General features: G+C 43.0%; 1 protein-coding gene across 4 annotated transcripts in view; it reads left to right on the top strand.

Annotated features, from left to right (window-relative positions):
- The window catches only part of LOC133109740 (S-adenosylhomocysteine hydrolase-like protein 1), a 37,934-nt gene that overhangs the window by 8,282 nt on the left and 6,776 nt on the right, over positions 1 to 22,876 (top strand). Inside the window, exons 1-10 of one of the 4 annotated variants that reach the window (XM_061219281.1) lie at positions 6,026 to 6,155; positions 11,316 to 11,427; positions 12,719 to 12,862; positions 15,508 to 15,608; positions 16,084 to 16,186; positions 19,666 to 19,760; positions 20,313 to 20,419; positions 21,728 to 21,844; positions 22,221 to 22,284; positions 22,488 to 22,576. In XM_061219281.1, coding sequence (XP_061075265.1) covers positions 6,135 to 6,155; positions 11,316 to 11,427; positions 12,719 to 12,862; positions 15,508 to 15,608; positions 16,084 to 16,186; positions 19,666 to 19,760; positions 20,313 to 20,419; positions 21,728 to 21,844; positions 22,221 to 22,284; positions 22,488 to 22,576 — 953 coding nt within the window. In that variant the 5' untranslated portion in view covers positions 6,026 to 6,134. Of the gene's footprint in view, positions 1 to 6,025; positions 6,156 to 11,315; positions 11,428 to 12,718; positions 12,863 to 15,507; positions 15,609 to 16,083; positions 16,187 to 19,665; positions 19,761 to 20,312; positions 20,420 to 21,727; positions 21,845 to 22,220; positions 22,285 to 22,487; positions 22,577 to 22,876 lie in introns of those variants that run through there. The other 3 variants (XM_061219282.1, XM_061219279.1, XM_061219280.1) reach the window with 3 other exon arrangements.

Consider the following 22,876-nt stretch of genomic DNA (forward strand, 5'->3'; position numbering starts at 1 on the left):
TTCATCCCATTCCAGATGGTCAGATGCAGATACTCTTGTCACTTTTAACAGGTGTTCCTTAATGTCCTGTTTAAACAGCATTTTATTGTTATTGTTTTTCTGAACAAGTAATAATTATATTTCCCAAACGGATACTGTAGGTGGCAAAAGTTTTGAGACCCATGTTTCTAGAGTTGTGTGCAACCTCCCTTCAGAAGGATAACATAACTGAGTGGTCTTTCGTCACATTTCATGAGGCTGGTGAAGATATTGGGGGATCTCTGACCATCTTTGCAGCATCTTTCAAGATACTTCAGAATTCATTTTAGTTTCTTGAGGAAATCAGCAAGTGTCCTGTATGATGCAACAAACTGACCAAGTTGCTTATTTATTTTTAAATTCTAAATCCATTCTAAATCCATTCACTAAGTTTTATTGTTTAATTTAAGGCCTTCCCAGTTGCACCTGAACCCCCCAACACCTCCCCCCATCCCACTTTTCTCTGTCAAACTGGATTAATCCCACATCCAAATCCCAATCACACATTCTTCTCCTCTTTCAGGCTATCTGCCTTTCCCAACAGACTTTCTGCTTCATCTCTCTGTCTCCATCTCTCACCCTCTCCCTCTCTCTCTCCCTCCCTCTCTCTCTCTCGCCCTCTCCTTTTCCCCTGCCCTTCTCTCTGCCTGTGGGCAGGGTTGTATTGAATATCCTGCATTCCTGAATGAGGAGCTCCTCCGATTACCCTGTTTTCTCAGAACCCCTCCGACAGGCCAATCAGAACCTCATCTCTATTCCTGCTGGGATGGGACAGTGGACACTCTGTGAATTCTGAACGAATCCAGATCAAATTCCTGCTTTTTTCCCCTGAAAGTGCCAATCAATGACTCTGGAACTTGCGTAAATAGGTTTTCTATTTGTTTTTCCACGCTCTAGGCAAGGACTGTGTTTTAATACCATGGTTATAAAATCTGGTGTCAAAAGTCAATCAGAGAAAAAGATGAATTGGGACTAAGTCCAAATCACCCCTCACGTTTTTTAGTTCAATTTCAGGCATGTGTTGTTTGAGCCTGTCCGTCATAAGCGTTAGTGTGCGAATGTTGGGAGTCCGGTTCACGTGTAAGCTTAGCCAGAGCGTACAAGCGACGTTCCCTGTGGAATGTAATACCGGCTTAATGAATGGATGGATCCCTTGTTTCATATCCAATCCAGGTAGGTCCTAATTATAAAGCAAAGACCCAAGGAACATAAATACAGTAGAAATCTAATTTCAGACTCCAAGACAGCCTCAGCTTTGCTAATATTTATATTCAATTTATATTCAATTTGTCAGGGCTGATTATACTTAGCTTGGAAGTTCTGCAGTATGTCCAAGGCTATAGAGTACGTCAGATTGTCATTGAAAATGATCATTTCCTTCACACAGGTAGGGTCAGACCTGCTGTAGCTGTCAGACTGAAATGAGGTTCTCACGTTAGGGTGACTCCGTAGAACAGTACCCTTTTCTTCTGTAGATACTTGCTCTTACTTCTTTTCTGAAGTAAGTAACACTGATGTTCTGATGGAAGGACCCGTTGAATTTAATTTGTGCGTAAAACTCGTCAGGCATAGTGGTATTAATATGCTGATGTCAGTGCTGAAATGAATATTCATTACCCTGCACCTCCCGGGCCATTTAGCTGTCAGGCAACAGCTGTGTTTTACTTTAATTTATGAGGCATTGTAACTGCGCGTTTACATTATATTCATTTCCAGTGTGCATCGTCAGTGCGTTCTCCTGATTTTCACAAGTAGGGCCTATGTGCCAGACCTGTCTAACAGCATTCCCAGACCAGCAAATAAATACAGTGCTGTGAAAAAGTACCCCCTTCCTGATTACATCAATTATTGCCTATTTGTCACACTGAATGGTTTCAGATCTTTAGACAAAATGTAATTTTAGGCAAGGGGACCTGAGTAAGCACAACACATTTTTTTTCCAATTACTGAAAAGAGTTATCAAATACCCAAACTACCTCTGGCCCCCTTAAACTAAATAATTGGTCACACCACCTTTAGCTGCAAGAATTGCAAACCTTTAGCCACAATTATTGTCTTTCACATCACTGTGGCGGAATTTTAGCCCACTCTTCTTTGCTGAACTGCTTTTGTTCTGACAAATGGGTGGGTTGTCTCCGAGCACTCTGTCACAATAAAAATAAATGATTGTACTTGCAGAATTGTACTTGTAGAATGCTATATCCATTGCTGCAGTCCTCAATCTTAAGGTAGGATGTGGTGTTCTTATCAGAGGGGTTTTCAAAAAAGGATACATTATAAGCATAGATCTTAAATGTGACGGACCCACACTTTTTCCTGAAATTATCACAGACAATCTTTACTTACTTTCTCACACTGTGCGCTATTACAAATGTAGGAATTCATGCGGAATCAAAGGAACCACAGCAGAAGTGACAGAGAGGTTAATGTCACAGCTTATCGGTAGCAACTATGCTAACTCAACAGCAAGCCTTGTGTTTATGCAGTCTGGAGTCTGGAGGGAAACTGGATATCATTCCACTGCTTCCCTTTGTGCCATGTGTCTCCCAAGGCAGTGCGGTTCTTTCACGACAGCTCTCATTTCAGAGAAACTCTCGGTGCTGACATATAATTGTGTGCAAGCCATCATCCATGTACTTTTTATTTTTCCTTTGCTAAAATTATTTTGCTCAAAGTATCTCCCTGTCAGAGCCCAGTAGCATGCCTGTCTGTGCAGGTGTTTATGCAAATAATAGGTAGTTCATGTTAGCATTATTATTTATTTTTTTAAAGATATTTTTTAGGCCTTTTTCAGCTTTATTGGACAGTATACAGTATAGAGAGACAGGAAGAATGGGAGCGAGAGAGGGGGGAAGACATATGTCAGACGGTCAGATTCGAACCGCCGACATCGCGGCTCGCAATGAGCATGAGGTCAGTGCTCTACAGGCTGCGCCACCGAGACACCCATGTTAGCATTATTAATTCAGAATTAATTTCCAAAGATGATTTCTACTGTAATTATTGTCAGAAATGTGATCTAGGTCACTTTGACCATGGAATGATTGTTGGTGCCAGACAGGGTGGTTTGAGTATCTCAGGAACTGTGTCTACCTAATAAAATAATAAAGTCTTGTAATATCACTGTGTTTTCTTTTTACTTTCATGTGTACACCCTAAAACATAGCTGGTTTTAGAGTCCTAAAATAACAGTCATAACAGTGTTAGTCCTGTGCAATTAACAGTTTGATGAATAGGTGTGTTTTAAAAGCCAGCATTAGCTCAGCATGTTAATCAAGTACCTTTATATATATATTTAAAAAACTGTAAAATGGGGTTAAAACCAACTTTTAGATTATTGTGTCCCAGAACAAGATGCTGAATCTCCATTTTGTCCCTCAACTACAGATTCTGACGCTAGAATGCATCTGTGAACCTGATTAGAGTTGTTTTTGTTGTTGTTGTTATTGAGTCGGATAAAGGAGCCGTTCCAAGGTGTGAATGAAGGGCCAGCCAAAATGGCAGCTCTTATTGCTTACAGACAGCGGTTTAGGGCTGCATAATCGGCAGCTGATGAATTAATGTTGACACATTATGTTTATACACCTTGGGTTCGCTTTATAAATCAGCACATGACAGCCGGGCTGGTATGCCTGTATGTGACCTTCGTGCCGGTATGATAGTAGTATGTGATATTTTGTGCCTAAGGCCTACCTTCAGCTGCAGCGCTGCAGGCTGTTAAAGGCTGGGGACAGTACAGGGCTGGAGGGTGTTTGGTACCGGTGTGATCGCAAAGCATAATGACAGGAGGATGGCACAGGGCCATTTATTGGGCACTTCTTCGTCATAAACACTGTGACTGTGAGGCTTCAAAGAACGTGCTTAAATCTCAGTTAGAGTCACTTCAACTGGACCTTTAAGAGGGATTTCCCTTTTTAATTTATATGATGGGGCAGCCTGTAGCCAAGTGGATGGTGGGTAGTTCAAGCCCCAGTGTAGCCACGATAAGATCCGCACAGCTGTTGGGCCCTTTTTTGGATAAAAGCTAGATAACAAATTATTGTTGTTATTATTATTATTACATTACATGAAGTTAAGAGGAAACAAGCTCCAAGCTGATTGCCATGTAAACCCGTTTGTACAGCTGGAGTTTTGATACGGAGGGACAGAGGTGAGCTGAGGGAAGGAGCGAATGTCTCGCGTGAATTCCCTTCAGTGGTGAAGTGCTGTCAGACCCTGAAGCTCATCCTCTCTGCCCTGCGTTTCCCTCTCAGCTTCACTTCATCAGCGCTGCTGGGGCCCCAATGTGTCACGGGTCTCCAGAGTTTGACCTCTGGGGCCCGAGACGTTTTGATAGCGCAGAGCAAAAAATGACAAAAAGCTGTGAAATGTAACACTTATCTACAGACTGTCAGGGAAGATTTTTACCTCCTCCAGAACTGTCTTGCTGTCCTATAGCTCCTTTAAATAGGTGTGATGGCACACAGAATATCTCCACTCTGTGTGTCTGCGCACTGGCAATGCGATGGTCCTCTGAACGTTGTCTCCTGTCTTGAGGATGTGATGAGGATCTCTGGTCTCTTGGGGATTCTGCCTCCTGAGGAGGTGGGATGGGGATGTTCAGTGCGCTGTGCGTGGGCTTTCAGGAAGTATGCACCAGGTGTATGAGAATGGAATCTGCCAGTACCTTTCATGTTTTTCACTACTTTTGCATGATGGATTGTCTGAGTTGCTGATTAATTTAGGATCAAGGGAGGCATCACAGAGACCCTGGCCCCTATTTTTACCTGAGTGAAACAATAGGGCAGACTGCCTTATTGAAACAGTTTATGCAGTCTGAAATTGTTTAAACATATTTATAGCTCCTCCAGGACCACAGCTAGGCACATTAATCTATCTTTAGGCGGGGCTGATAAGACTTGTTTAGACTTGTTTATAAGTTCAGGCCATGTTTAAGTTGACATTATAAGGACTCGGTACGGCTGTTGAAGCAGCTGAGAGGCATAACTTTTAAAGTTTGCTGACATTTGACTCCCTGAAAATATTTGTCTCAGTAATTTGATTGGACATGTCTTCTTTGTAACATAACTTAGGCTGTCACCCCGATATACCCCCACTCCAACCGGTATTCAGAGGATTATCGAGAGAACAGCTATATTTATGGTGCTTTCAGTAAATAATGGGCTATAGAAATCACATGGGTGTTTTTTTTCATCTTTAATCCAGCTTTGTGATTAGAAGAAAAGCAGGAAAGAGGGGTTTTTTTTACAGCATTTGCACTTTAATTCACCCTGCTCTACAGTAGACAAAAGAAATCCCTCGACGACGATGTCTCATGGCTCTGAGGCTGGTGTGCTGCTGCAGGGGTTAGCGGTGGCTAATGGCTCTGAGGCTGGTGTGCTGCTGCAGGGGTTAGCGGTGGCTAATGGCTCTGAGGCTGGCTTGCTGCTGCAGGGGTTAGCGGTGGCTAATGGCTCTGAGGCTGGCTTGCTGCTGCAGAGGTTAGCGGTGGCTAATGGCTCTGAGACTGGTGGGCTGCTCTCACGGGTTAGCGGTGGCTAATGGCTCTGTAGCCACCTGTAATCCTGGTGTTTTTCACTGTGATGTCATATCACACCTGCGTCACTGCCCCTGATAGACCCTGGAAGTGGAGGGATGGGGAGGTGGGGGGTGGTGGATGGCGGTGGTGGCAGGTAGAGTATTTGCATGAAAGAGGGTGGAGGCGGGATGTATTTTTAGGCTGGATGTTGACGGGGGAAGGTAGCGGAAGTCCTTTGAGGCTTAACGTGGGAGCTGCCTTTAATTCCCCGTCGAGTCTTTTCTCTGCCAGCGCGCCTGCTGGCCACAAGCTCACCACAGGGCAGGTGGGGGCCCCCAGAGCGGTCATATTAAAAGGAACTCACAAATCAGCGTGAATGATCCTGTCCCGGAGAGGGAGGGAGGGAGGGAAGGAGGAGGGAACGTTGTGGGAAAGAGGGGGCAGAAAGGGGGCTGGTCAGGTGGCTGTGTTCTTGGAAGCGGTGGACCGGCCCTTCTCCCCCCAGCCTGCAGATTACCATGATAACGGCCGCTGGATGTGAGAGCACGCAGGACAGACGCTGGGCGACGGCAGAGACGCAGAACCGCGACGGGGAACCATGGCGCAGAAGCAGGGCAGGGTGAGCGAGGGAGCGGGGCAGGCAGGGGCCCCCTCAGGGGCACACTGTCCCCCCTGTAGGGGTATTTCGATGCCTGGCATTGCTTAAGAAGTCGGCTGTGTTAGGAGTGTAGCTCCGTTTATGTGCTGTGTGAGGGGTTTGGTGTTAGAGTGAGACTAAGGTCTTCCAGGCTGGCAGCTACAGTAGGTACAGTGTCAATGTGGACTGTCACTGTTTCTCTGTATTCTCTTCTGGTTATGTTACGTGTGTGCGTGGAATTGTGGGAAAAAACCTACTTGCTTTGCGTTGCTAGTTTTTTGCTCCCAAATTCAATTTTTTTATTTACAGCAATGAAGAGTCTCTTCATTAACACACAAGTGGGGAACATTCTCTGCAATTGTGTTTACTTTTTTCTTTTTTTAATGCCTTGTTCTGTTGCCAAAACTTTCTGCGTGCAGCCCATTGGATTGCTATGCCAGTGTCTCTCACAGAAGCTTCACTCTCTTTCCTGTCTGTCACGCAGATGTGAGGAGGATAGAGAATGGCACGACATGGCTGGAACTTCAACATTAACATGAGTGTTCCTCAGTGGTGTTTGCTGAACTTCATCCATAGGTGTCCAGATAATTCTGGAGGTGACTCAGTTTAACGTAGCCCGAGGCAACGGCAAAGCTCAAAAGCTGATCGGTCATGTTCCGGAACATTGGCTGCTTAAAATTCCCAGTGGTTGGATTGCTCGCTTAACTCTGTTATTCCAAGGAGTTCTTGTTTGTTCTGCCGTACCTCAGTGAACACGCTCTTGTCTCCGTATTGGCTGTGCGTATTAATGTGAGATTATCAGAAAGATATGTGCTTCTTCTTGCTCTTGCTCACTGCTGTATCTCTATGTGACTCCACAGAGGCAGGCTGAGCTGTTTTTTTAAGGCTGCAAGGGGGATATCTCATTCTCATGCACGGCATGAAGGAGAGAAGGCCGGCGGCTGAGAGAGAGAGAGAGAGAGAGGGAGAGAGAGGGTGAAAGAGGTAGAGAGAGAGCGAGAGGGTGAAAGAGGGTGAGAGAGAGAGGGTGAAAGAGGCTGAGAGAGAGAGAGAGGGGGGGGGGGGGGGGGATACAAGATTGCCTGCAGTGAGCCCAGAGTGCAGTATTGGGACTCCAGTGAAGTTGTTGTTTGTGTTGGGTTGGGTTTGTGTACATGCCAGCCTGCCAAAACACTTGAAGGCACCAGCGGCTTTTCAGGATGCCACAATCTCCAATTACTGTGTGTCCTCAGACCATGGTGCTCACCACCAGTACAGTACCCAGTACACCAGACCTCTATCGCTTCTTCTATCAGCTGCTCTGGACACCACAACTGTGGAAGAAAACTCTAATTTTGGGCTGCATTTGATGTTTTTAATACGCTCATTAATGAGTGCTGAACCAGATGGTGAGCCACATTGACATTTAAGGGCTTCTGTTTTATTTTGGCTTAAAGGTCCTAGGCATGCACTAGGGATTACATACAAAATTCCTTCTCTACAGTTTTTATTATTATTATTTTTGCTGCTTTACAAATCCAGGAGGAAAAGGCTGGATTGCATGTCCTTCATTTTTATGCATGGTGTATTTGCACACTCCTGCTACCCAATATCACGCTTATATCAGCTAATGTGCTGTTTGTAGTAAATGGTAAGTGGTTCGCATTTTTATAGTGGCTAATGGACAGATATTATATTATTAATATATAATATATATAATATTAAATAATATATCAAATCTGGCCAGGGACCACAAAAATACCTTCAAGGACGCCTGAAATACTTGGGTTATTTTCAGTTTCAGTGAGGAAAAAATCACTCCCTTTCAAAAGTGCTTAACCTGTATTCCCTGTTCGTGTTTTCCGCTGTGACACAAACAGAATTAAGCGTTAAGACATAGAATAATGGTACTAATAGAATAGAATAAATTCTTACACAAACTGCAGAATATGGACTCTCATATATGTGAATAGAACAAGACTGAAGGTACATTTTCTTTACATTTTGTATATATATTTTGGAAAAATGTAATAGAAAAATAAGCTTTTGTGATCATTCATGTGTCTGGACAATGGACAGACAGCCTTTATTCGTTGGTACTTGCCCCCACTTGATCTTTCACAGCTATGGCATTTGGCTGACATTTTTTGGGGCGCAGGGACCTGCTGGCATGGAACATGTGCCCCCCCCCCCCTCCCCCCTGGCATTTTCTTTTACCTCAACTGCAATTTACATAGCAGTCATTCTCCTCAGTTCAGCTTCATGTATATACAAAAAAATATATATTTATAAAATAAAATATATTACTATTATTATTATTAGTAGTAGTAGTAGTAGCAGCAGCAGTTGTTGTAGTGTAATTGTTGTAATAGCATTAGTTATTTTGTTATTAAAGTGTGCTCTGAAAATGTGTGCTCTGACTGTTTTCTATGACTTATTTAGCTCACATTTACACATTATGCACTCGGTCAGCTGGTGTTCCCTGAAGCTGTGTCATGTGCACCTTGCTGTGTCCATAACTCCCTAATTCTGTTCTGCCCTGTGTTTGTATATGTGTATGTGTGTGTGTTTTGTGTCAACTCTGACTGTACTGCAGCTGTTTCCAGTAAACATATTAAAGTTATTTAATGCCCCTCTGTCTAACCTTTGGGCTAAGGGTGACCTGGACTGGGTTTGAGGAAATTTAAATAAGAGAAATCCACTCTTTTTCCCCCCACTCTCACTGCTTATATGTCATATGTCCTAACATGTGATAGATGTAGTTGTTGTAGAAAGTTTGGTGGAAAAAAATTAACCTATAAGACGCTCCATAAAACTGTCATATTAAATTCCATAGCAACCTGTCGTTAACTTTAAACTGTGGTGGATGTCACACATTGCGGTTAGCCCGAGGCAGTGAAACACTGCATTATGCAGACCTTGTCATTCAAACCACAGGCAGGTCACAGTGACCTTGGCATCAGGCCTTTCAGATGCTAATGAGATTCATGACTGCTTGCATGGGAAACAAATATGTTCAATTACTTATAACTATAACTATATTTTTCACTCTGTAATCATTGCAATCCTTATTATCTGTAATCATGACACATAGTGGTTGACTTTATTTGGCTCTGCCTACAGTGTGTGACAGCAGGGGTTCCCAACCCTGTTCCTGGAGAACCCTTGTTTGTACAGGTTTTCATTCCAACCTTAATTGCAATTTCGGGTGTATAATGAGCCGTTAATTGTTTTTAATTAGAAATGGTAATTTACATTTACTATTTACATTTTCCAGGGAGACTTACAAGAAAATGGCTGACTCGTAAATCACCAGCATCCCAAGTAGGGTTTAATGAGAAGTATAGTGGCCAGGCCACAAAGCCCCGGTGATAGGTAATCCTTTATCATTATCATATCGGTATATTGGGTAAGGTGTGGATGAGGGGAAAGGGAAACAGGGTCGAGAAGGGGGGATGGGGGTTAATGCTAACGCACAGTGAAGGATGTTTTTTAGGTTTAGGTCTTAATGTCACATAATGTCACAAACTGTACGAACAGTGTGGCAGGAAGGGAGAACTGTCTGACAGGAAGTGATTCTAGCATTAAAACCAAGCACAGTACCAAAGTAAGAAAAATCACTTTTGTTGTATGTCCCACAAAAGTTTAGTATACTGTGTAGCTTCTCTTTTTCTTGAGGCCCACAATTTAAAGAGACTCATGTCCACCCTGGATGTGATCGGCAGGGTCACCCCACAAACACCAGCACCTCAGTGACATCCCAATCAATGTCATTTTCATTCATTAGTGCCTTTCTTTTTGCACATTCTTTGCACATGTGAGAAAAAGTATTGAGCTGATGGATTCAGTTCTGAAAATGTCTGTATAAGTATATAGAAGCACAGATTGTCAAGGCAGATTTAGTAATTCCCGCCTCCCTCTTGTTTAACTCTCAGAGAAAAGATCTGTACTATAACAGAAGAGCATTTACAGCAGCTAGTAAATAATGGAGGGGGCAGGGACACCTGGTTTTACAGTAAAACTGATCTCGGCAGTTTTCACCTTTAACACTGTTGCTGTAAGGGATATCTGCAGCCAATGGTTTCTCATCCTGGTTCAGTTGAAAATTAATTTGTTTGCAGATGTAATTTGTGTTATAAATGGGCAGTTTTTATTCCATGAGTATTCTCTGTTTTCTGCACATGTTTCTTATTGGGGAATGGTAACTCCCGTAGTGCTGTGTGCACCCTGTTGTTCTGCTGTGAGTAAAATACTTTGTTTGGTGACCTATACTGGCAGCATCAACTGCAGCGCTGTCTCACAACTGTTTCAATAATTAATGGGCGGAGAAAGGCAGAGTGTTAAAAATAGACTGCAGCAAGCCAACTGTGCCCATAATTCACTCAGGGATGCAGAAATTAAACACGCAATCTGGGAGAATTTCTGCACTCCTACTTTTAATGAGAATAATGGACACGGGACGATTAGCCTACACATTTAAATAAGCGAGTTGGAAAGGGTACTGAGCTTGAGACCTGGAAAGACATTGTTCGCTGGGAATAAATGCACAGCCTTCAGGGCCGGTAGACAAAATGTCCTATCCCAGAAGATGCATAAATAAACTCTTTTTTAAGAAAAGAAACGAAAGTGCAACGCATACAGAGTATGAAAGCAAAAAATGCATTTTGAATTGGTAGCAGTACACAGGAAGTACAATAAATCCACCTATTTCCTCATAGCTGCTTTTTGCCTCACCATTGAGGGCAAGTGTTTTTCCCCTAAGAACAGCTGTCTCCTGGATAAGTGGATGTTTTTTCTATTGTGGACCCAATACGAGATCGCTTGGCCCAGCTAGGCTGTGCAGTACTGATGAGGTGTGGCATTGGCAGTTTGAAATGTGAAAGCTATCCTTAGAAATCAATACTGCAGCAATTTCACTGCCATGAGTTGAGTTTAACAGAACAAACGGCCTAAAAATGTACAGTCTGTATTCTGTTTCTTCTTACTTCATTTCACACAGAAACATTTTCATTTATTGAAAAAATTGTTTATGCTCATCTGATGTGCCCATTAGATGTGCCCATTACCAAATTTTGGCTGTTACAGTGGTGAGATGGTCTTCTTCCCCCCCCCCCCCCCCCCCCCCTCAGTCTGACTGTGGGTCTGTCTCTTGTCTTTCCACAGCAAATCCAGTTTGTGGAGGACAAGCAAGAGTTCAGCAGGTTCCCCACCAAGGCTGGCCGCCGCTCTCTGTCCCGCTCCATCTCCCAGTCCTCTACGGACAGCTACAGCTCAGGTACGAGTCCCCCCCCCTGTACCCCCCCCTGTACCCCTACCTGGTCTGGCTCTGTCATCGTAGCTGGTGCATTATTGCATTACTGCATACCTGCTGGGCGAGAGATGAGAGAGGTCCTGTTCAATGATGTCAGTGACTCCCCCTCTACAGCATGTCCCACTTTCATCATCCATATTAATTCCATTACATTTCATAGCAGCACGGAGAAGCACCCTGGTACACCGTAGTCCATGAACAGAATGCATCACGTTCTGTTTGCTGTTCCCATAGCTCCCTTAGCTTCCTTGCTTGGCTGGCATTAAATCAATCTCCAGTACCCTCCATAATGTTTGGACACAGACCCATTATGTCTTCATTTGCCTCTGATTTGCCACAAGTTTTGGCGATTTGGAATCACACACTTAACATTCAGGAGACAATCACAGACTTTGAGCAGGCATTGCATGCAAAGGATATGCAACAAAATACTAAACATGACTACTTTCATTTACATAACTTTGCTGTGTCCAAAACATTATGATACCCTGAAATGGGGGGACTATGTATAAACACTGCTGTAATTTCTACATGGTAAAACCAAAATTTTTTGCACAAATCTCAAATTGTGGAGTACACAATAGTAAACATAGAAACAATGGGTCTTTGTCCCTAACATTATGGAGGGCACTGTATAATCCAACCTAAGTAGTTGGACATAATGTCGTTTTACTTATTTGAGAGAAGGTTATTTCTTCTACCATCATCAAGAGCATGTGACTCAAATTCAATTCCTGGAGGGCTGTTGTGTCTGCTGGTTTTTGTTGTGTTCCTGTGCTGATGTGCATAATCCGAGTCCTTGATTGGATGCCATTAAATAGCCCACCTTGTTCTCAAGGCCTACACTGGCTGCTGTTTGAACAGAAATCACAAGAAGCAGCAGCCTTGAGTTCGAGACCCCTGATTTAGAGGCAGAGACATTGGGTCGGGGCTAGAGCCCTTGAGCCCTGAGGCTTTTTGGATGTACTTTGTTTGTGTTCCTTCAGTATAAATCCAGCTTAATGTTCTACATTCATGACAACAGAGTGCGTGCATTATGAAATTGTGAGCACTGTAATTCATATTCATGGATATCTGCATTGTGTATAACAGCACAGGTAAAATACACCTGAGTTCTGCACAGAGGTTATGGGATGAATTGCAGCCTGTGTTTCCTGAGTCTCCTGCATGGTGCCTGTGTTTCCCTAATCTCCTGCATGGTGTGTGTGTTTCCTTAATCACCTGCATGGTGCGTGTGTTTCCTGACTGTCCCCAGCTGCTTCATACTCAGACAGCTCTGATGACGAGACCTCTCCCCGGGACAAGGCTCAGGTCAACTCCAAGGGCACCGGAGATTTCTGTGTGAAGAACATCAAGCAGGCAGAATTTGGGCGCCGGGAGATCGAGATTGCTGAGCAAGGTGGGGAAATGACTTCAACCGTGTGTGTGTGTGTGTGTGTGTGTGTGGGGAAGTGACTTCTGCCATATGTGTGTGTGTGTGGGGGCGGGGGAGGGGGGTAACTTCAGCCTTATGCATGCGAAATACTGGCAAATGCCAATAATGTAATGTGTCACTCACCAAATCATACAGGCTGAAGAAAAATGTTTCTTTTAAAATCGTCAGTTATGTACAGGAATGTTTTGGTGTACATCTCAAAGTTATTCACAGTGCGAATACACATCAGATTATTATGTGTATAAGGTATATTTGTCCCTCCCAATTATTTGTGGGAGATCAGAACTTGTGAGAGCCTAAAATAGGAGCAGAACATGGTGATACAGCATGTTGACACAGAAAATCTTGTTACTCCAGAGTGCACAATGCTACAAGGCCAGCCGTAACATAAACCTGAAACTACTGGAACCTGAGCCTTAGTGCCTACACTGGGAATCTGTGCTTTAGTTTTTAAGCATAAGTGTACTGTCTGATTAAGGCACACGTCTTTTAAGACCAGCGCAGGTGTAGAAAAAGTTAACTTATAATTAAAATGGCACATTCAGACATAGCAATTGTTTATGAATCAGTCATTCACTTTGTGTGCTCATGAACATTTTACAGCTGGCTTATTAACATTTAATTTCTGGCTCTGATTAGATGTGGATGTTGAAAGTGGGTTTTAACCGAAAAGCGCTGATGGTTTTAATCAGCGAACAGCTCATCAGCAGATGGCCTCGGTAGCTCAGTCAGCCTACGTTGTGGAATATTTGATCTGATACAAACTCTGTGGCTCTGTGGGGACAACGAGCTCTTCATCGAGGACCATAAATTAGCGCTGCTTCTAATTGACGCGTTTCCACCAATGTTCCCGCTTTGTGCTAATCGGCACTAAATGTTCAAATTAGTCAGATTAGTCACTCACAGGCATAATGGCACGTCCTGCTGGTAATGCTAGCTGAGAGCTGAGGAGGTGTCCCTGGGTTTACTGTGCTTTCCTGCAGTGCAGTGTACACTGCAAACTTGCATATTTAGGCTTGCCAGCTTCCCTGCTTTGGACCGGAATGACCCATTTTAAATTATTTGTAAAGATCTGGTTTGTGGTTCCGAATGGACGATATATATGTCCAGTCTGAATAATTCATGTAAATTTGACTGCTAGTTTGTAATGAATTCCATCTTTCTTTGGCACTTTTATTCCCCTTGACCTCTCCCTCCCCCTCCAACCTTGGTTCCAACAGCAGCGCTCCTCCCAAAAATCTGCCAAACAGCTTCAGATCAATCTCTTATACAGCTGGTGTTTGTGCTTGACCTTCCCATCACACTTGGTCCAGAGCCAGCATACTGGTCACTTCTTTAAGAATTCTGTATCGTGCTAATGTGTATTACAGTTGTGAGCCTGCCAGAACGCTGCAGCAGCATTAGCTCGGTAACGCACTGGCACGGGTGAGAATATGTGCAGTGCTCCCATTGACCTTGATGATGTTGACCTTGACTGTGGTTAAGACAAAACCCAAGTCTGTAAGCCAGGAGATAAAGCATTGCAAATGACAATGCGATGTTGACAGCAAACACACAGTACACTACTGCTGCCCCACTGCTGAACCCACTACTAGTGACATGTTGGGAATAATCAGCCGTGGTTTTTATGACGTAAACGTGACTCCCACCTCAGTGTTCTAATTCAGTTTGAAGCCCCAGTACAAGGCTATTTATAGTCCATTTCCTGGATGTGGGCTGATAAAATGTGTCCTGACTGCAACATAATTGCAGAGCTTTCTTCATGCTGATTGCCATGGTATTAATATCTGAGAGTCTGAGAAGTGAGAGGAAAACGTGTACTGGTTTGAAATCTGCTGAGTAAGATAGGCATTGTGTCAACTGTTAGCTGGTAGTCTAGTTGGTGAGCTGAAAGTGCTTGGTTCTTCTATGCCGTGAAAATGTAACGCAACAACAATATTTTTTGGGGTATTAAATAGCCTTTATATCTGCATGCTATAACCAACAGGTCCTTTAAATTGTCAGACTCCTGACTCCTGGTTGTTCCACAGTCAAAGTGTAATATCATGGGTGGTCGTGGTTCTGTAAGTCATGTATTCCTTTTGAACTGCTTTGAAGTTGGGAGAGCTATCCTTGGTTTCATACTGACCATTTTTCACCATGTGAAAAAAAGGTGCGTGGGTTGTGTCCATCTTCCGAAGCCGTCCTTCATTTTATACTGGCTAGCTGCAAACGCTGATCTTGTAGCCCCCAGTCTGCTCTGTATTGTCTGTCTCTATAATGGTGTATATCAGATATAATCAAATCACGGTCCTCGCAGGCAGAGAACTGCTGGTTTTCCAGCCTCTCATTAGGTGTGAAGATAGTCAGCTAATAAGTTTGGTGTAGATCTTAAAGCCCACCCAATTGCAGTGAAACATGTTAGTTTAATTCTACTGAGATTGCACGTTTAAGTCTGAAGACTTATTTATTTGCTTTATTCTATTTTTTGTTTGGTTGGGAAAGCTTTTCAGGAACACGGACAGTTGTGTTTATTTTGGCTGTTTGGACGGAGGGGCTTATGAGAGCCAGGCTGAGGGGGGCTGATTTTTGGCGTTCATCTCTTGGCTCTCTCTCCGTTCCTCCCACAGACATGTCTGCCTTGATCTCGCTGAGGAAGAGGGCGCAGGGGGAGAAACCCCTCGCCGGGGCCAAAATCGTGGGGTGTACCCACATCACTGCCCAGACCGCAGTAAGTGCCACACAGACATGTTCTTCAGATCCCCTCCACCACAGCCTCATCCCAGTAAATATGCACTGTATGCAAACAATGCCATGACCATAAATCTCACTTTACCTTGTCAGTGAGAACATTTTTCTCCAAAAACATTGCTCCCTTGTATGCAGTTGGCCCCAACATACAGTATGTTACGACATGCATTTTTGGATTTCTGATCTTGTTTTCACCCCAGAACATTCTTTTGCTTGCTTGATATGTTATTTTTATGATTATTTTTGTTTGACTCTGTCTCCTGTTCAATTGTATTTTTCCTTGAGTTTTTCTTTTTTCTGTCTGTACACATTTTCCATTGCTGAAAGTAGTCACCAATGTGAATGAAAAAAACAAAAAAACACAAATTCCCAAATGTACCCAAATGTGCATTAAAGTCAGACTGGGCAGCCTGAGCATTGACTTGATGTGGGTCTCTCTGTACTCCTGCTCCCAGGTCCTGATTGAGACGTTGGTTGCCCTTGGTGCCCAGTGCCGCTGGACAGCCTGTAACATCTACTCCACTCAGAACGAGGTGGCAGCTGCTCTGTCTGAGATGGGTAAGGGGAGAAATCATCAAGTTTGGTTGTGACATTAAACAGGGGCACTGTATGGGGGCGGTGGGGTTAGGATGATTCCAAGGGCCCTCAAAAAATATTAAAATATAGGATTTTCTGGGGTGGCCTGGGGTGGTGGTGGAGCCCAGTGTGGTACCCCTTTTCATGGGGCCCAAAATCCCTAATGGCCTCTGGGGTTAAAACTGCTGAACAAATAAGCACAACAGCAATGGGCAACTTGTCTGTACCAGGCATACAGATTTGCTTAATTTCAATTGTATTGTGTTTTATGTAATCGTTTGGTTTGCTGTCCTGTTTTGTTTTCATCCTCTTTTACCATGACAAAGTGTCCAAAAATATATGGAATACAGGAAAATTATCTTATCCACTGTAATGTCGGTTTTTAGCCGAGAGGTCGGCAGGTTACGGCACAGAAATGGGAAGCATTCTGTTGCTGCTGTCCAGATGTTTCCTTCCTGTCCACTAAACTCTTCATTAGCCTCTGTCTGCGTGGAGGCTCAGAAATCAAATCATGAATGGATTGAGCGTTCAGATTTTTGTCAGGATATCATTTTGAATTAATGCTATTAATTATATTCACTTTTACCCATTTATATAACACGTAACATAATTAATACGACTCAACATTGTAACCATAACCCTAACCCTAAAAGTCTCTGATGACTCCCTCAGAGTATTTGAGCCATACTGAACATGCACAGATTGTCCAGAAGTATGAATTTACAGGTAGCACAAAACAGCGGCAGGTGGGAAATACATAAATACAGAGCGCTAACACCATGCAGTGTGCATGGCAGCGAGGTTGGTGGTTGGCGACAAGCAGCACTTACTGCACCTTGTATCTTCCCGCTAATCTTATTCTGTGTGGCACCCTGATAGCTGCTAGCTGTGAATAAGGCCAGTGTTTTACAGTACAGCCTCCAAGAGGACAGGAGAGATACAGAACTGCTGAGTATTTAGCAAGCAGCAGTGGGCTCTGCTGCATTATGCTAATGTAATAAGAGCTGTCCTTAGGGGCTTTAGCTGTCTGTAATGACAACTATTTTACTCCCCTAAAATGTGGGGACTGTTTAGAAAAAGGGCTGTAATTCCTTCATGGATCGTCCGATACCAATATGAATACCCTGAAATTAAAGCTGACAGTCTGCACTTTAACCATCATATTTATTGTTTTATTTCTAATCCAATGTGCCAGAGTGCCGAGCCAAAACAACAGAAATAGTGTCTCTGTGGCAATACTTTTGCATTTAACTGTATGTCTGTTACATGGTCACAAATCCTGAGTGGTTTCTCTAATGTGTGCTTTTATACAATCAGTGAGCACTTTATTAGCTATTTATTAGACTTATTTTTTAGACGTATTAAGTGCTTCTGCTGCTGTAGCCTATCCACTGAGAGGTTTGATGCATTGTGTGTTCTTCTGCATACCACTGTTGTAATGTGTTGTTATTTGCATTGCTGTCACCTTCCTGTCAGCTTCGACCGGTCTGGCCCTCCTCCCCTGACCTCTGCCGCTAACAATGCATTTCATTGCTATTCACTGGATGTTTATTTCGCACTGATGACTGTTGTGTTTGAAAATCCCAGGAAATCAGCAGTTTCTGATGCCACCCTGTCTGGCACCAACACTCATTCCATGGTCAAAGTCACTTAGATCACATTTCTTCCCCATTCTGACATGTAGTCTGAACAACAGCTGAACCTCTTGACCATGTCTGCATGCTTTTATGCATTTAGTTGCTGCCACATGATTGGCTGATTAAATATTGAGTGTATATGTCTGATTTTCTGAATCTAGCAAAAGCCTCAAAAGCCCCATCTAGCTTCATATTCGTTCTCATAAATATATATTGTCGACGCAGAAATATAAAACTCAATCTCCCAGAGGCTGGTGAAAAGTTGAAGGCAGGGGGAGGGGGGCTGGCTGTTCCCTTCAGGCCAGGAAGTGCGTCTTTCTCCTCTCTGATCTCCACCAAAGCAGGGAGGTCTTTGCTGACTCTTTGGGAAGTGCAGTACAGTATCACCGAACACCCAATCCAAACCTCAAACAATGCGAAACAGCCTCATCCCCCGTTGTGCAGGACACAGGACATTTTTTACCCTTGTGCTGAAACTGAAGCGCTGCGTTGCGTAAGTTACACCTGAAGGCACAGAGGAGCTTTGTTCAGCCTGGCGTGATTTGTTTGAACAGTTGCACGAGCCCAGATGGCTGCTCTTAAGCCTCTGTTCATGATATTAATACGGCTTTCACACAGATTAAATGGAAATGGAGTGCATTGTGTTTAACTGCAATAAATGGCCTTTTTGTAAAATGGAGTCTCTCCACAAGAGCCATTTTCATAGATTAAGGATGAGGTCTGAGAGGACTTTAAATTATTTTCTTCAGTCGTAATCGCCAAATCATTTCCTCAGTGCTTTAAGGCACTCGTGCCCTATGAAGTGCTACGGAGGGCTGAGAGTATTCAGGTTTCCAGTCCAACCTATCACTGATTTCACTGATTAGGTCCCCCCTACTCTGGCTCAAAGTGTGTTAATTTGTGATATTAGTGGGTGTTGCAGTTGGTTGAAAACCTGCATACTCTAGGCCCTCCATGGCACATGATTGGGCATCACTGGTTCAAAGGCTTGAGGCCAAATCTTCTTTCATTTTAAGGCTGCTGTTTGTGTTTTGCTGCTGTAATTTAACTGCCCATTTGACCACTTCTCTCTTGGTGTTTGTTTCTGGTTCTGTAAGTTGTGCTTGTTGTGTGGCCTTGCACTTCTTTCCACTTAAGAGAGGCGAGAAGATCTCTGATTCGGTGCTTTCACACATTGTGAGCCATGGTTTCTAATCCCTCAGCAGCAAATGGTCCAGTGATGCCACACTTAAATACAACAGTATCTCAGCAGTCACTGTTGGCATTCTGAAGGTCCCAATAAATGACCACAGGCAGAGTTTATTTGACAATTGTGAATAATGTGTGGCCCAATTAGCTGTCAGCTGCCAGCATTAGCACACACTCGGATGCATTGAACATGTCCAGTCATGTGACACTCAGTCAGCAGTCTCATTGGCTGTTGCATTAGCGTAGCCCAGTGAGCAAACCATATTTAACATTTAGGATGTTTTTTTATTTAGGATACATTTAGGATTATTTTTGTTGAACTGTTGCTGGTGGCCAATGTTGGAGTCTTCTCACTTGCCCTTTTAGTTACCAAAGAGCCAACCTATTGGCCAGTGAATAGAAATAGAATTATGCCAACATTAAGACAGATATTGGGTCATATTTACTGGCCATTTTATCCAGTAAAGATAGAACAAGTTCAAATTGTTCTGTGGTCACAAAGTAAAAAATATATGTAATGTTCACTGAGTCGTGGAAATTAAGCAGGAATATGATGCCTTCAATAGAGAAGTCAGTAAGAAAAAGAAATGTGGAACTGGGATGGGAGGGGTAACAGCTTGTGTCATGGTCCTCCAGGGGTGGCGGTTTTTGCCTGGAAAGGGGAGTCTGAGGATGACTTCTGGTGGTGCATCGACCGCTGTGTCAACATGGAGGGTTGGCAGCCAAACATGGTATGATTCACATTCTCTTCTGTACAATCACCATTTGACAGGCATTTCTCCCTTCAGTATCATGTGTGAATGTGCTCTGTGATTAAAATAATGTTCTTTTTACTGTATTTAAAATCCACTTTACATTCGTTTCCCCACCACTGGTCTTTATAGCTATTTTAATGGCAACTGTTGTGATATGTCCATACAGCATTAATTCTTTTTGAGAATAGGCTACAGTAACACAGACCCAAGTTTGTCCCAACAGCAGGACAGAGTCACATAATTTCTCCTGTGATTATGCAGTAATCACAAGGCAAATAGTTTCATAGAAGCCTGAGCTAAAATGTTCACAGTGGACAACATATCTAAGTGTCTTAGTTTAGTTTAGTTTAGTTTGACAATTCACTTTCAAATGGACAAATACATGGTTACATCCCCAATGTACCTGCACAATAAGAAGAACATCAAGGTTAACACAAAAAAATAAAGACTAATTTCCATTGTGGTCCTTGTTGTTAAATAACCATCATTGTCATGGTGTTAGACGTTGGGATGCTGTTGTTTCCTCAGATCCTGGATGACGGCGGGGACCTGACTCACTGGGTGTATAAGAAGTACCCCAGTGTCTTCAAAAAGATCCGGGGCATCGTGGAGGAGAGTGTTACTGGAGTGCACAGGTAGGCTCTCCCATTACACCTTGAGTAGCTGCGTATCCCAAATTTGGAGCAGTGACCTCTTATATCAACACTGCTGCTCTCCAGTAGCAGACACACAGCTCTGTAGTGTTATGCTAAAGTGGCTCAGCCAAGGTGATTTGATAAATTGGTGGTGAAGTCTCTGAAGGGGATTCAGAGACTTCACCACTAGCTGAAGGAATTATTCAGATAATCCAACAAACATCATGTGTGATAGTAAAAGGACGTGTATTGTAAAGAAGGGTTGAGCAGCTTTGACCTTTAAGGCTCAAGGTCAAAGCTTATCCCGATTTCTGTGCTATTAGGAGACATCGCACGCCAGCGCAAATCCTGAACAAGACACCGCTAAAGGTCAAGAAGAAAGACAATAAGTACTCTTGTTAGACGACAATACTATGCCATGAATTGTTACTGGTAGAAAGGAGGGGTTATATTTGAACTTTCTTTAGAGTAAACAAAGACAAGGAAACTATTCCTATGGAAAAAAAGATAAGCAATCTTGGTAATGCCATGGAAAGAGGAACTGCAACTCGGATTACGTATCTGCTAATAACTCCTGCCCCTCTCAACCACTCACTGTGTCTAGATGGGCGTGTCTTTGAGGGACTCATCATGTGTTGGTCTCCTGTTTCTTCCTTCCTCTATCTGTTTCGTAGTCTTGCATATCTCCTAATGAAAGCTCACTTGCTGAACTGTATTTGTTGGGATTTATGAAGTACACTGCATTTACCCTGGTCCAAGACCAGAATGTGTACTTCAGGCTATGGCTCTTCACAATATTCTCTTATTCATTTTGTGGCACGCGTTTCAGTTATGGGCAAGTATAATTGTGTACAAACTGCTTATGGTTGCACGCAGCCAGGTCTGGTGTGGGCACAAAGCAGCCAGACAACCAACACCACATCTGACCTCTTAACTAGTAACTAGCTAGCCAGGGATATATGCCATCTTTAACCTTTCTTGGTTGGCTATTTGCTATCTGCTTACAAAGCTAGCTAACTATACTATAGGTATTTAATTCACAAAAGCGCCCCAGCTCGCTTTCATTGGTTTAATAACACTTGCGGTTAATTAGTTAGGGGGTGCATGCCTAGAATTAGCCAATAAGCGACTGAGATGGAATACACAGCAACATGTTTTGTAGCATACACAAACATACATGCCAGCATACGCCAATATAAATCTAAGCGTGTTTATTATATTTTTGATTTGCCGTTAAAGTAATGCTGGTGCCTATGGTCAGGTGAATTGCAAATGGATAGCAAGCATAATGCTGATGTATTTTCTCAGGTTGTACCAGCTGTCAAAAGCTGGGAAGCTGTGTGTCCCAGCCATGAATGTCAACGACTCAGTTACCAAACAGAAGTTTGACAACCTCTACTGCTGCAGAGAGTCCATCCTGGATGGGTCAGTAAGCATTGTGTCTCATTCAGGGCAAAAAGCAGTAAAGACACAGAGAAACAGAGAAGAACAACTGTAATATTGCGTAGTAGATCCAGTAAAGGTATGCAATAAATATACTTGTTAAATACCAACACTTTTGAACACTTTCTGACACGTTTTAACACCTTTTGGGATGCTGACATTTTGTAAAAGATTATTTGAGAGAAAAACGTAAGCAAGCGCATTGAACTAAAATACAAAAATGAAAAACAGATATGAAACTTAACACATTTGATATTTAATTCAGCTACTGTAAGCTCTACTATCATGTCAGTCACTGCTTAGTTGTTATTGTGGTGATGAAGTGATTTCATACTTATCATATATATATGTCTTTCAGGTTGAAGAGGACCACGGATGTGATGTTTGGAGGAAAACAAGTGGTGGTTTGCGGTTATGGAGAGGTGAGAGATTTCAACCCGACTTTTAAAATTGGATACTAACTGTTGTTTAATCTCTCTATCAAAGCTCTATTTGAACAAATCCATAGTGATGCGAGAATTTGCCTCTCAATTTGGCAGATTAGTTAACACATTGATAATCTATCAATTTTGATTTCTGGATTACATGAAATATCAATATTATTCCTCCCTGGTTGCTGTCACAGGTGGGGAAAGGTTGCTGTGCTGCTCTGAAAGCCCTGGGAGCCATCGTCTACATCACAGAGATCGACCCCATCTGTGCCCTGCAAGCCTGGTGAGAACCAGGAAGCAGGAAGTGCTATCCAGGAACCAGGAAGTGCACCTCTATATAATAGAAATCAGTCTGCTTCACCTTTCTTTCACGAATGTACAAATCCCTTCCTCATTAGGTGGCCCCTAAACAGAAGGAATTTGTCTTGGCACAGTGTTCAGTCCAGTGTTGAATAAGTGTCTTGTAGTTGAATTCAGCTTTAGATGAGTGTTCTGTGTAAAATATATAATCAAGATCTCATCAAGGTCTGGGCTGAGGACATTTACAGTGAAATGCAAGTAAATGATAAATAGTTTTTTTAGT

This window comes from Conger conger, chromosome 14 (genome assembly GCF_963514075.1).
Source record: "Conger conger chromosome 14, fConCon1.1, whole genome shotgun sequence".
In the NCBI taxonomy this organism is placed as follows: Eukaryota; Metazoa; Chordata; class Actinopteri; order Anguilliformes; family Congridae; genus Conger; species Conger conger.